At 55.4% G+C, this 12,759-nt stretch overlaps 1 protein-coding gene across 9 annotated transcripts in view; it reads right to left on the bottom strand.

Annotated features, from left to right (window-relative positions):
* The window catches only part of SULF2 (sulfatase 2), a 130,207-nt gene that overhangs the window by 16,393 nt on the left and 101,055 nt on the right, over positions 1-12,759 (bottom strand). For all 9 annotated transcript variants that reach the window (XM_074005509.1, XM_065523271.1, XM_015429947.3 and 6 more), the window contains 5 exons: positions 11,947-12,097; positions 10,508-10,683; positions 5,613-5,741; positions 3,995-4,051; positions 3,413-3,542 (listed from right to left, as the gene is read on the bottom strand). In XM_074005509.1, the coding sequence (XP_073861610.1) occupies positions 3,413-3,542; positions 3,995-4,051; positions 5,613-5,741; positions 10,508-10,683; positions 11,947-12,097 (643 nt within the window). The remainder of the gene's footprint in view (positions 1-3,412; positions 3,543-3,994; positions 4,052-5,612; positions 5,742-10,507; positions 10,684-11,946; positions 12,098-12,759) is intronic.

Genomic DNA, 12,759 nt, shown 5'->3' on the forward strand with positions numbered 1-12,759 from the left:
TGTTGATTCCTCTTCCCTTCCCCGGGTCCAGCCTCCTGGATCCCCTCGTGGGATTCTGCAACCACCTGTAAACTGGATTCTCTTCCCTTCTGTCCACACCTGCTCCAGCCCATTGACCCAGTGACTCTTTAGGGCCTATTCTGTGCCAAAGTGACCTTTCCAGGCCACGGATCAGATCTACTCCCTCGCGTCTCTCCAGCACAGAACACAGCACGCGCCGAGCACCGTGTGTTAATATTAACTTGCTCACTGCACCTCCCACTACCGTACGAGGCAGGTGCTGTCATTACTGTGCTGCTTCAATAGGAGACACACAGAGGTAGAGAGATGCGTCCTGGGTCACACAACTGGGAGGTGCAAGAGCTATAAGGAAAAGTGTGGAATCTGGTGCTACCATCCCCCCCAACTCTCTGCTACACAGCCCACCCCCCGCCACCGCTGAAGGCCCTGCTGCCTTTCACCTGCTCATCTTGTCCCCGTCCCCGCCGTCTGTTCTCACCTAGAGGCTGACTCTGATTGCATTCACAGCGCCCTGCCACCCTCCCACCCCCTTCAACGCATGCAGGCCCTTCCAGCAACCTGGATTCCTTAGTGCAGGAGACTGATGGGCCAGCAGGCATGGCCCTGAATGAGGCCGGCCCAGAAGGGACTGGGGGACCGGGGGAGGATAAAGTGAGCACTGTGACTGGCTATACCCATCTGACTGTCGCCAGAGGGCAGCACAGGCCCAGAGGCCCAGGTCTGATTTTTCAAGAAAAGCCAGGGCTCTGACTTCTGCGTGAAGCCCTGAGTTGTACACACTGGTGAGCAGCCTCCGTCCACTTAGCTCTCTCTGCCTGGAATTCTCCTTCCCCACTGCCTGCTCTCCCTTCCAACCCGACAAACTCAGCCGGGGCACGACTTGAGGGGTCGGCAAACTGCAGCCCTCTTTCTAGTCAACTCCAGCCCACGGCCTGTTTTTGTATGGCCTGCCAACCAAGAACAGCTTTTACATTGTACATTTTTAGAGTTGTGAAAAGCAAGAACAAAAACAAACGTGTGGCCTGCAAACCGCAAACTATTTACGGGTCTGACCTTGTGCGGAAAGTGTTTGCTGCTCCTGCACTACTCATGGAGAAGCCGTGTCTGCATGCCCTGTCCCGAGGCTCTCCTGGGGGGGGTGGTGCGTGAGCCCCACAGGGCTGGGCCACTGTCGGCTTGACTCTGGGTCCCTACAGCTGCTGAGAACAAAGGTCTTGCAACCTGACTACCTGGGTTCAAATCCTGGCTCCACCACTTGAAGCTGTGAGGCTGTGGGTAGGCTGTCTAAGCCCTGGGCCTCGGTTTCCCCCGTGTAGAGAACATACCTGCCAGATAGGGTGGCTGGAGGCAGAGCTCACACTCAGTGTTGCCTGTGATGGTCATCATTACGAGGTGTCCAGGGCACATTTACTCCTGCCCGGGCCAGGCCCTGATCTGGGCTTTAGGAATGATGACATGAATTCCAGCCGGGCCCTGCCCTTACTGTCCCCGTGTCACTGGGAGACAGGCAGATGCACAAGAGCTTGGTTCCCGGGAATGTTTGTTCAGCGAAGGACAAACGAACATCTAGCACGTGGGGTAGCACAGAAAAGGTACCCAAGGCTATGCTATGGCTGGGCGTGAGGCCCCCTAAAGAGGCGTCCTCGGGCCACAGGGTACAGCTTCTACACTGGGCAGGGCGTTCCAGAAGCACAGCACAAGCAGAGACGTGGCAACGGCACTCGGGGAGTGTGGGCTTGTGAGCAGGGCCGTTGCCTGGGATGGCGGGCAGAGGTCTGGGCCTGGGATCCCCACAGCCCCGGGGCTGGGTCTGGGCACATGGGCTGCTGCCTCCCAGCTGGCCTAGGCTATGTGGCCCAAACCACGCCCTCACACTGTCTTCCTTTGGTTTCAGTGGTGCGCTCTGATGTTTGGAAAATGCTGATACCTCCTCTTTCTTGGCCCCAGCAAAGAGGTCATTTTGGCCGCCCAAGCGCTGATCTGGGTCAGGGGAGACATGCAGAAAGAACCAGCGGGGGACTTGACAGCGTTCCCTGGCCGGGGGGCGGTGGGGGCAAAGGCTTCCTGGCCTCCTCATTTCATTTCTTTTAGCCCAGAACTAACATCAGAACCCCTTCTGGGAGCTCGGTACAAAGTCAAGGCTGAACTCTCTCCAGAACGTCAGCTCTGGGAGGGCAGGAGTTTCTGTTGAGCACATTCAAGGCTGTAGCCCTGCGCCAGGACGGCGCCCGGCAAGCAGAGGTACGCGTTCATGCTGTACAACGGAGGGATGAAATCCACAGCTCCTGCCTGCTGGCAGATACGGGTTAATTCCGTGACTAAGTGGGGTCTGTGGTTTACACACACTGGGTGAGGAGGCACAGTCAGGCCTGTATGAGCCTGTACTAATTCTATGTACATTGATAAGATGGAGTCATTCAAACGCAGTCCATCAGAAACCCATCCACCTCCGGCCTTGGCCTTCAACACCAGGGCCCTGGTTTTGCTTTTTCTCACTGGTGAACAGGCACGCAACTCCAGCCCCAGCTCAAAGTCCCAGTCTTTGACGCGCAAGACAGAGACACACCTCCGACACCCCTTGGGGCCAGCCAAGGCAGAGCTTCACCATCTCCACTGCCCTCTCCACCCTGCCTGGCTGGGGTTGCCCCTCCCCTGACCCTCCTTCTCCAAGCCTGCCCTGGCCTTCCAGCCTCAGAAAAGCCTCATTTAGGCTTTCCCAGCATGTCAGTTTCTGCTACCTCTGAATACTTCCCAGATTATTTTCTTTTTTCTTATGTTTTTAGGGACAGGGTCTTATTCTGTCACCCAAGCTGGAGTGCAGCGGCGCAATCACAGCTCACTGCAGCCTCCAACATGTGGGCTCAAGCCATCCTCCCGCCTCAGCTCTGGAGTAGCTGGGACCACAGGCATGAGCCACTGACTGTTCCTGGCCATAATTGCCTTAATATTTCTCTTGCAACCAATTCACTTTTTAAAAACTTACATATATTTATTTTAAAAAGCCACGTCTTATTACTCCTGTAAAAGGAAAACCAGTCACAAAGACAATACTGTCAAAGCGAACACGGTGAAAATAAACTAATTTAACTCCTGCGGGGGCCTCAGTGCAAGAGGGGTTGGCAAGGGCTAGAGAGGTGCTAAGGGCACACAGCATACTCATGGGACACTTGGCCTCTGACACGGTCAGGGTCCAAAGGCTGCTGAGAAATCAATCACTTATCATGAGCATCATCCTGCATCACCAAACTGCATCTTGGGCATCACACGACAGCAAAGGGCTACCCGTTGGGAGGCCCTGGCCCTGCTGGCTCAGCGGCTCTCAGGGCCCCACAGGTCAGGGCTGGCTGCAGTCAGGAGGGGGAGCGGTCGGGAGGGAAGGGAGCCTTCTTACCTGTCCCAGCTGCTCACACGCCGTCTGGTACTCAGCGCGCTGACACAGGTCCTTCACACGCTGGTACTTGGGCAGAAAGTTCTCCTCCTGGGCGTCCACCTTGTCATTGTCTCTCTTGTGTAGCAGTTTGCTGTGGGGCAGAGAGGAGGAGCCGCGGGGCCGGCCTCTCAGCTCTGGAGGAGCCCCGGAGGCACGTGTGCCCACCTAGAGGGGTGCCCCCTCGGCTTTGGCTTATCCTCACAGTGGAGGACGCAGGGCCACCCTGCCCGGGTCTCCTGATGTTTAGGAAGCTTAAGATTGGCATTTTATAAGAAACTTCCCAAATCGCATGAGTTGGCAATAACTTAAATAAATTGAAGACATTGTAGAGGCTGGACAAAACATGCCAAAAGGGTATGCGCGACCTCAGACCCCAATTCTGTGTCGTCTATAGGAGCAGTGAATGGGCTCTGTGTTTAGGGGCCTTTGGACACAACTTCAGAGCCACTGTTGGAAGGCACCATCATAGCCCGATTCTCCCTGCTGCCCTGGGCGGAGGGAGGGAGGTGGGCAGGGGTGTCCCTGCCAGGACCCGGCACTCACCCTCTCTCCACCAGGAAAGAGTCCCGCCAGACCCTCATCTTCTTTTTCAAGTGAAACCTGGAAAAAAGCACGGATCCTGCTTCTCAACAACATGAGGGCTTCCCACGACCCCCTATTTCCCCAGGAGCAGGGATGGCACCAGGAGTCAGCCTTGGTTTACAGTCAGCCTGGACAGCAATTGTGGCGAGTGCGCCCAGCCGGGCACTGGAGAGCCTTGCTCACCCTCCTGAGTTGAGCCACCCCTTCCCCAGAGACTCGGGTCTGGAGGCACACAGGGCAGAAATGACCCAGGTCAAAGTCACTGTAAGTCCCACCCAAGTAACTGTGTGTGCGCGCGCACATCTCACGCCCCTGCAGGAAGCCCAACAACTCCCGGAGCTGGAAGAGCTCTGTCTCGAGCTCAGCGTCAGGCGCAGTGGTTTGGCGTCTTGAGCTCTGTCTCCAGCTCAGCGTCAGGCGCAGTGGTTCAGGGTCTTGAGCTCAGCGTCAGGCGCAGTGGTTCAGCGTCTTGAGCTCTGTCTTGAGCTCAGCGTCAGGCGCAGTGGTTGTCTTGATGTCGGGTTCATTGCATTGGGTTGTGGGGGTATTTTCTTCTTTGGTGCTTTGCAGTTGCATGTATGTAATTTGTGGGTTTCATCCGGTGCCACCTGGTCATTTCCATTTCCTAGATGGGGACTCTGAAGCTGAAAGGAGAAGCCTCCACCCTGTCCCCTGTCCCCCAGGTGTCCTGACTCCCAGGCCAGTGTCCCCAAACATGTCCATTTTATACCATTACAGCTCGCCTGGCCTCACAGTCAGGGGAGGAGCCTCAATGGACACGGTCCCCCTAGAGGGCAGCCAGATGTGGGCACACAGTGCTCGCCTGGCTGGAGCCTCTGGGAGACCACAGAGGAAGGGCTCCGCTGCTGGAGGTGCAAGCCAGGAGTTGAAGTAGCACCTGGAGGCCAGGAACCTGGTGGCTATTAGAGTGCTGGCCACCAGATGTCACTGTGGCCACACCAGCCTCCCCGCCCTGACTCAGCCCACCTCCCACCTGTCTGACTTGCTCACCCTCACGGTTCCTACTCTGACACCTGGAATATGTTCCCATCACACCCTCCAGCATTAAAGTTATGGGGTGTGGTAAGTCAGCATCTGAATTCCCAGAGCTACATCCAGACTTGCTGGGATACCTCTGACAAGTCACTCAATCGCTTTGGGATTCAGATTCCAAACTGGCAAAATGGGGATGATGATAACGTCACCTCGCTGGGTTACTGTGAGAATCAAACTCCTAGAATCCCCTGCACAGTACTTAGAACAGGGCCTCACACACAATCACCATGCAGTTAGCACCAACTCCTACGATCACTGCTGCTACCATTTCAAGCTTTGTGTAATTTTAGTTCAGAGAAGGTCCCCAACTGGTCACCTTGGCCACATTCCAGATAGGAAGACAGAATCTCAGAGAGGGGAATGCTTCTCTCCCACAGCAGCTAAGCGGTTGGGGGGACCTGAGAACCCCAGCTCCCAACCCTTGGAGACCCCATGTTCTAGACCCACAGGGTTTTGCTCTGAGTTCCTGCAGGTCAGGAGCCCAATGTCCCAGCCCCCCGCACCTGCCCTGCTCCTTCCTCACCGATTCACCGGCCGCTCCGTGTCCAGCAGCTTGAGGATGGATTTCCCGTCCATATCCGCGGGTATGTCCAGGCCTGCAATGTCCAGGATGGTGGGGGCCAGGTCAATGTTGAGGACGATGTGGGGATTCCTGGGGGAGGCAGGAGATCGGGGACTCAGCCACTCGGGTGGTGGTGCCTCAGCCTCGCTCGAGGGGTGGGCGGTGGTAGGTGGGCAGCAGTTTGTGGGGGGCTGACATCTGCAGGTATGGAAGCTGCAGTCTGGCACCTCAACCTCAGCAGCTCCCCTCTGCGGCCCAGATTCAGCCAAATCCCCACTCTGCGCTCGCCCCCCACTTAGCTTCTGCATCTCAGACATGCCATGCGGTGAGCTGACAGCCCCACCCTGTCCCTACTTCCTGAGTGAAGGCGACCTGCCTTTACAGCCAGCCCAAATCCTGGCCCTTCCCGAGCCCTTCCCCTGGATCTCTGGGGCAAACACTGGCTCCTTGCTGTTCCTTGACAGCCCAGGCACAGTCCAGCCTTAGGGCCTTCTTCTTTACTGTCCCCTCTGCCTGGAATGTCCTTTCCCTGGAGATCAGGGGCCACCATCCCTCACCCCTTTAGTTCTTTGCTCTATTACCAAGGAGGCCCGTGACAGGCCTCAGTGATCCCCGGGATCCCTGTCCCTGGGGGACCAAACCGGACCTGCTGCCAACCAGCGGGACGTGAAGGTGATGGGCTGTCACTCCCGTGGTTGTGTTATGAGATAGTCAACTCTATCCTGCTAGTGGTCTTGCTCTGGTCTCTCTTTCTCCCCTTGCTGACTTTGAAGAAGCAAGCCCCTCTAAATCATCAGCTGGACGGTGAGCAGTTTGGGAGGCAGACTGCATGGGTTCAAGTCCTCTGCTTGCATTTGACCTGCCCCGTGAGCAGGGACGCGGGTGCTCCCCAGTCACGCCTCTGGATGAGACCGCAGCCCTGGCCGGCACCTTGATTTCAGCCTAAGCAGACGACCCTGCAGGGCTGGGTCCCGGCTTCTGACCCTCAGACACCGTGAGTTTGTACATGTGTTGACTTAAGCTGCTGAGTTTGTGGCAGTTTGTTCTGCAGCACAGATACCCAACACAAGGCCCTCCTGAGGACCCTATTTGGAATTGCGCCCCTCCCTGCCCTCCCTGCTTTATCTTTCTCCTGAAGACCCATCACCGTCTCATATGCTATATATCTTACTTATTTCTCTGGCTTATTGTCTATTGCCCAGGTAGACTCTAAGCTGCAGGAAGGCTGGCTCAGGTGGTCACTTCTGTATCTCCAGGACTTACACCCTTAGAACACACAGTAGCTACTCAGTAAATACTGGCTAAGTGAGTTCCATACATCTGCCACCTTTCCCGGCTCCTGTTTCTTTTTTTTTTTTTTTGAGAGGTGTCTTGCTCTGTCACCCAGGCTGCAGTGTGGTGGCACGATCTCGGCTCACTGCAACCTGTACCTCCCGGGTTCAAGCGATTCTCATACCTCAGCCTCCCGAATAGCTGGGATTACAGGCATGTGCCACCACACCCATAATTTTTGTACTTTTAGTAGAGGCGGGGTTTCACCATGTTGGCCAGGCTACTCTCGAGCTCCTGACCTCGGGTGATACGTCCACCTCGGCCTCCCAAAATGCTGGATTACAGGCATGAGCCACCTCTCCTGGCTCCTGTTTCTGGCTGACATTCCCAGTGTAGGGTAAGGGACTTGAGGGGTGTGCACAGCACAGGCCCCAGGACCTGTTGAATGGTGGACAGACCCGTCAGAGCGCCTGAGTGCCTTCCCTGCTAGTCCCCTGGGGACCGGGGCAGGGCCTGGGTCCTGGGGTTTCTGACATCTTTAACCCCCCATTTCTCCCCATTCCAGTGCCCTGTGAACATCGGGCAGGCTGCCAAGCATGTGTGCAGCTGGGGAAGATGGGCTAAAGCTGTGTCATGGGGGGCTCGAAGTGTGAGCTGCTACAACTGAATCCAGAGGCGAGGGAGCTGAGAAGACTGCTGAGCGACGGGCACTCTGCCCAACCTAGCAGCCAGCAGCCGACGGGGCTGAGCTTGTCCAGTGGTCCTGCTCCCCCAGGCTCAGGGGAAGGAGGACAGCGGTCACTTTTCCTGGCCAGCACCCATGCCTTGCTCTGTCGCAGCTTCTCATTCTGTAGGAACTACCTGACCCCATTCAGAGCCCACTGCCCAATGCACTCAGCCTGGTCACTCAACAGTTTCTGTCACCTCTGGCTACAGTGATTGGTTCAGGGAAGGACACGTGACCTCAGTCAGGCCAGTGGGAGTCAGCCTCAGGTCTTCTGTTCAAAGCAGTTTGGTTTCCTAAACAGGATGGCTGAAAATCTGGAGCTGCTGACTCTGCCATAAGGAGAAAAACCCGCCTGAGAATGAAGCCAATTCAGCGGAAGTGGGATTGAGAGTTAAGAAATGAGAGCTTCCCAGTGGCATTGTAAGACTGCTGGATCCAGCCATGCCTGAGGCTGGAGCTGTGCATGGATTTTTCAGCAACTATAGTTACTGCGTTCTTTTTTATCTTATATGCTTTATCTGGTTCAAAGGTCGTTTCTGCTTGCAACCAAAGGAGTCCTGGCTGACAGATACTGTGTGTCTTTGGTCCCAAACCTGACATGAGCACTCTCTTTTTCTTGACCATGTGGGATGTGGTTTTGGGTCCTATGAGTCAGATCACAGATGCCAAGGCTGACCAAACCCCCAGTGTCAGTGTTTGTAGAGCCCTCAGTGGGTCAGATGCTTTCTGTTCTCAGGGATGGTTTGAGGTTTCTGACAGGTGTGGCACATGGGAATAGACACTGCCTGGCTTCAAGCCCCAGCCCCTTCCCTTACTTGCTCTGTCACCTCAGGCAACTTAACCTCTCTGTGCCTCAGTGGCCTTGGGTGTAAAACGGGGCCACTATGTGCATCCACGTCACAGGGCTGTTGTGATGCTGCAATGAATTATTATTAATTTTTTTTGAGATGGAGTCTCACTGTCGCCCAGCCTGGAGTGCAGTGGCATGATCTCGGCTCACTGCAACCTCCGCCTCCCGGGTTCAAGCAATTCTCCTGCCTCAGCCTCCTGGGTGCTGGGATTACAGGTGTATGCCACCATGTCCAGCTAATTTTTGTATTTTTAGTAGAGGTAGGGTTTCACCAAGTTGGCCAGGCTGGTCTCGAACTCTTGACCTCAAATGATCCGCCCACCTGGGCCTCCCAAAGTGCTGGGATTACAGGCGTGAGCCACAGGGCCCGGCCTGCAGTGAATCATTATGTAGTTCTTAGACCAGGCCCTGAAGAGTAGACACTCCATACGCGTGGGCTTTCGTTATTACAGCTCTTATTCCGGGGGGGGTGCTGAGAGCCAAAGACGGGCATGATCTGATAAGGTCAACAGACAGTCATCACTTTCTCTGGCCTTGAACTCATGCAGCCTGCCTCCTGGAATTCTCGCAAAATGTCCAAGGCAGTGGGAACATGTCAGTCTGGAATTCCACACTGCACTGTCAATGCCTCTTCTGAAGGAATTCTGCAGCCAGCCCTGTGTGAGTGCTGGGTGTGTGTTCCCACATCTGGGCATGGGCAGAAGTCAGACCAAATGAGAGTCTTAATAGCAACACATCTGCTTTTCAAAAACCCCATTTGAGCCAGTCTCCATAATATCCCAGCCGATCCAAGGAAGCTGCTGCCATGAACAGCGGCCTGTCCGCTCCCCTGCCCCAGACGCAGCATGTTCGCTGCCAGAACGTGTCATCTCAAAGGTTAATCCAAGGAGAATTGCTGGCTGAGGGCTGCGGCCCACGTGGTCCTCCAGGAAGGATGGGCGGGGAAAAGCATTTCCCTTTGTGCTGCTGCCCGGAGCTGGCTCAGCTGATGCCGGCTGACAACCAGCTGCCTGTGCTGAGGTCCGGGATTCCTCCCTGACAACCTCCAGGCCCCATGGCCGCCCAGCCCAGAACAGAAATCCAAGCGCCGTTCCCACCCGCTGGTGACGCGCGCGTGCGCGCACACACGTATACAGCCCGGAACAGAAATCCAAGCGCCGTTCCCACCCGCTGGTGACGAGCGCGTGCACGCACACGTATACAGCCCAGAACAGAAATCCAAGCGCCGTTCCCACCCGCTGGTGACGCGCGCGTGCGCGCACACACGTATACAGCCCGGAACAGAAATCCAAGCGCCGTTCCCACCCGCTGGTGACACGCGCGTGCGCGCACACACGTATACAGCCCGGAACAGAAATCCAAGCGCCGTTCCCACCCGCTGGTGACGAGCGCGTGCACGCACACGTATACAGCCCGGAACAGAAATCCAAGCGCCGTTCCCACCCGCTGGTGACGCGCGCGTGCGCGCACACACGTATACAGCCCGGAACAGAAATCCAAGCGCCGTTCCCACCCGCTGGTGACGCGCGCGTGCGCGCACACACGTATACAGCCCGGAACAGAAATCCAAGCGCCGTTCCCACCCGCTGGTGACGCGCGCGTGCGCGCACACACGTATACAGCCCGGAACAGAAATCCAAGCGCCGTTCCCACCCGCTGGTGACGCGCGCGTGCGCGCACACACGTATACAGCCCGGAACAGAAATCCAAGCGCCGTTCCCACCTGCTGGTGACGCGCGTGTGCGCGCACACACGTATACAGCCCAGCTCCCTGGATTTCCTGGCATACAGCCACACCACAATCAATCTGCTTCCACAGGTGCTCACGGCCCTGGCCTCTCCTTCCCCAGCAGAGGGGTATGAAATGCATGACATAATTGCTTTCCGTTGGCCCTGGGGTTCATCTGTCAGAACTGTGTGCCACCCAGGGTGTGGTTTGGGCTGCACGGTTGCAGCCCTGAGCTGGGCCCAGGGGCCCCCTGGATCCCTGGGGGATGCCATACTTACAGAGAGCCAGCTTCCACGTTGGGGCCCCTCACATAGAACGGGACCCTGATGTCAAACTCGTACGGCATGGATTTCCCTTTGACCAGGCCAAACTGGCCGATGTGGTAGCCGTGGTCGGCGGTGTACACGATGTACGTGTTGTCCAGCTCGCCCGTCTCAACCAGCATGTTGTAAATCTGCAACACAGGCGAGGAGGCAAGGGGCAGTGGGGACCGGGTGCCTGACCTGTCTCCGACCTGGGGTCGCAGGGGCTTGAGATCTCAGTTCCCATCCTTCCCCTGCTTCAGGTCTTCGCTTAACGTTCCCAGGGGCTGTCCCCTTTGTCACTGCACCTTCCTGCCTCCCGTCACTCCCTGGCCCGCCCTCTCCTCCACGGTTCTTCGCAGCCCTTCTCGGCCTCCATCTCTTTTGCTTATCTGTGGATCGTCTGTGTCCCTGCCTTGGCATGCCATGCTGCCTCCATTAGGGCAGAAACTTTTGTCATTTTGTTCCCTGCTTGCTGTATTTCACGTACACTGGCACTCAGTAAATGCTATCGGGTGAATGAATGAAATGAGTGAAACTTGGGCTGCAGCCTGTGGCAGGAGCTTGCCATCTGGAAGGGCGCCGTGTGGCAGAACTTTCTGCATTGGTGGCCGTGTAAATGTCTGCACTGTCCGATACGGTGGCCTCCAGATGCACGAACCTACTGAGCACGTGAAATGAGGCTTGTGTGACAGAAGAACTGACTTTATAATGTTACTGTATTCAGTTTAAATAGCCATGGCTAAATAAAATGTGACAATACCCATACAACGGGGTACTATTCAGCAATAACAGGGAATGAGGGGGACGGATTCATGGGATACCAGGGGTGAAGCTGGAACACATGGCACTAAGTGAAAGAAAGGCACCGGGCACAGAGGCCTCAGCGTGTACGCTTCCATTTATAGGAAATGTGCAGAACACCAAATCTATAGAGACAGAAAAGAGATCATCAGTTGTCTGGGGCTGGGGGTGAGGGAGATTTAGTGGGTAGTGACTAAGGGCTGTGAGGTTTCTCTCTGGGGTAAGAAAAATGTCCTCACATGGATGTGGTGATGGTTATACAACTCTGGGTGTATTAAAACCACAGAATTGCACACTTTAATGGGAGGAATTGTATGGTATATGAATTACATCCCAATAAAGGTATTCAAAAATGTAAATAGCAGGAAAAAAATATAACTAGCATACATGGTTACCGTACTGGGCAGCACGGATCTAGAATATGTTTCATGAAGGAAGAGGCTTTTGTCTGGATCGCTCCAAGCTGCTCCCCAGGTCTAGCATGCGGTCTCTTCATTCTGCCTTTGATTTCCATTCCTCCAGGAAAACCCTGAAGGGCCAGGAGGTTCTGGCCCTGGCCTGGCTGGGGGTTCGGAGCCACGCCCACCAAGAGGCATGCAGTGGGCGCCTACCGTCTCCATGGAGTCGTCCACCGACATGAGGGTCTGCAAGCGCTTCCGCTGGAGTATGTTGGTGAATTCCATGTGGATGGGCTTCATGGGCCCCGTGTAGCGCATGATCCAGTGTTTGTCCGGGTTGGGCGCATAGTTGTAGCTTGGTGTGCTGGTGGGCAAGGACATACGCATCAGTCAAAGCCAGGGACAGCCTGGACCCAGCCTGGCCCCTATCAGATCCGCCCGGGTTAGCAGCCACCCTGTGCAGTGTCTGCAGCCCAGGGCCAGCTGTGCTGCCCTGGTGGGAAAGGAGACATTGGCATGTCAGGGGCTTATCCAAACCCTGTTTCAGCGTTTCTCCACATGTGAAGTGTGCATGTGGGAAGCTCCTAAGAGGCACAGCATTCAGTGATCTTGAGCGACAAAGTGAGACAGCCAGTCCCTTGTCGGTTCTCTCAGGGCAAAGTCTCAGTTTGGTGCTAGTGTTTCTTTAACACCTCTCTAGACTTTGCTCATCTCCCTTTTGAAAAAAACGGAAGACAGTCGAGTTCAGAGCCTTCATCAGGAACCAGCACCCAACTCGAATTCCGTAACATTGCTTTGTGTGCCTTGGACCTATTTTTGGTAGATGGCAGTTACCTTTGGGGAATGGCAGGTGGCAGTTATTGTGGTTAAGGTAGGACCACAGAATATCCGTTTGCAATAGATTTTAGTTTGAAGTAATAGAAATTGATTTAAAAATTAAATAAGTTACAGTTATATGTGTAAGGCCAGAATTGTGAGGAAGGCACCTCAATGTGTACATTTGGGACACGCCACATTCTCTTACTT

The sequence above is a fragment of the Macaca fascicularis genome, chromosome 10 (genome assembly GCF_037993035.2).
Source record: "Macaca fascicularis isolate 582-1 chromosome 10, T2T-MFA8v1.1".
NCBI classification, from domain to species: Eukaryota; Metazoa; Chordata; class Mammalia; order Primates; family Cercopithecidae; genus Macaca; species Macaca fascicularis.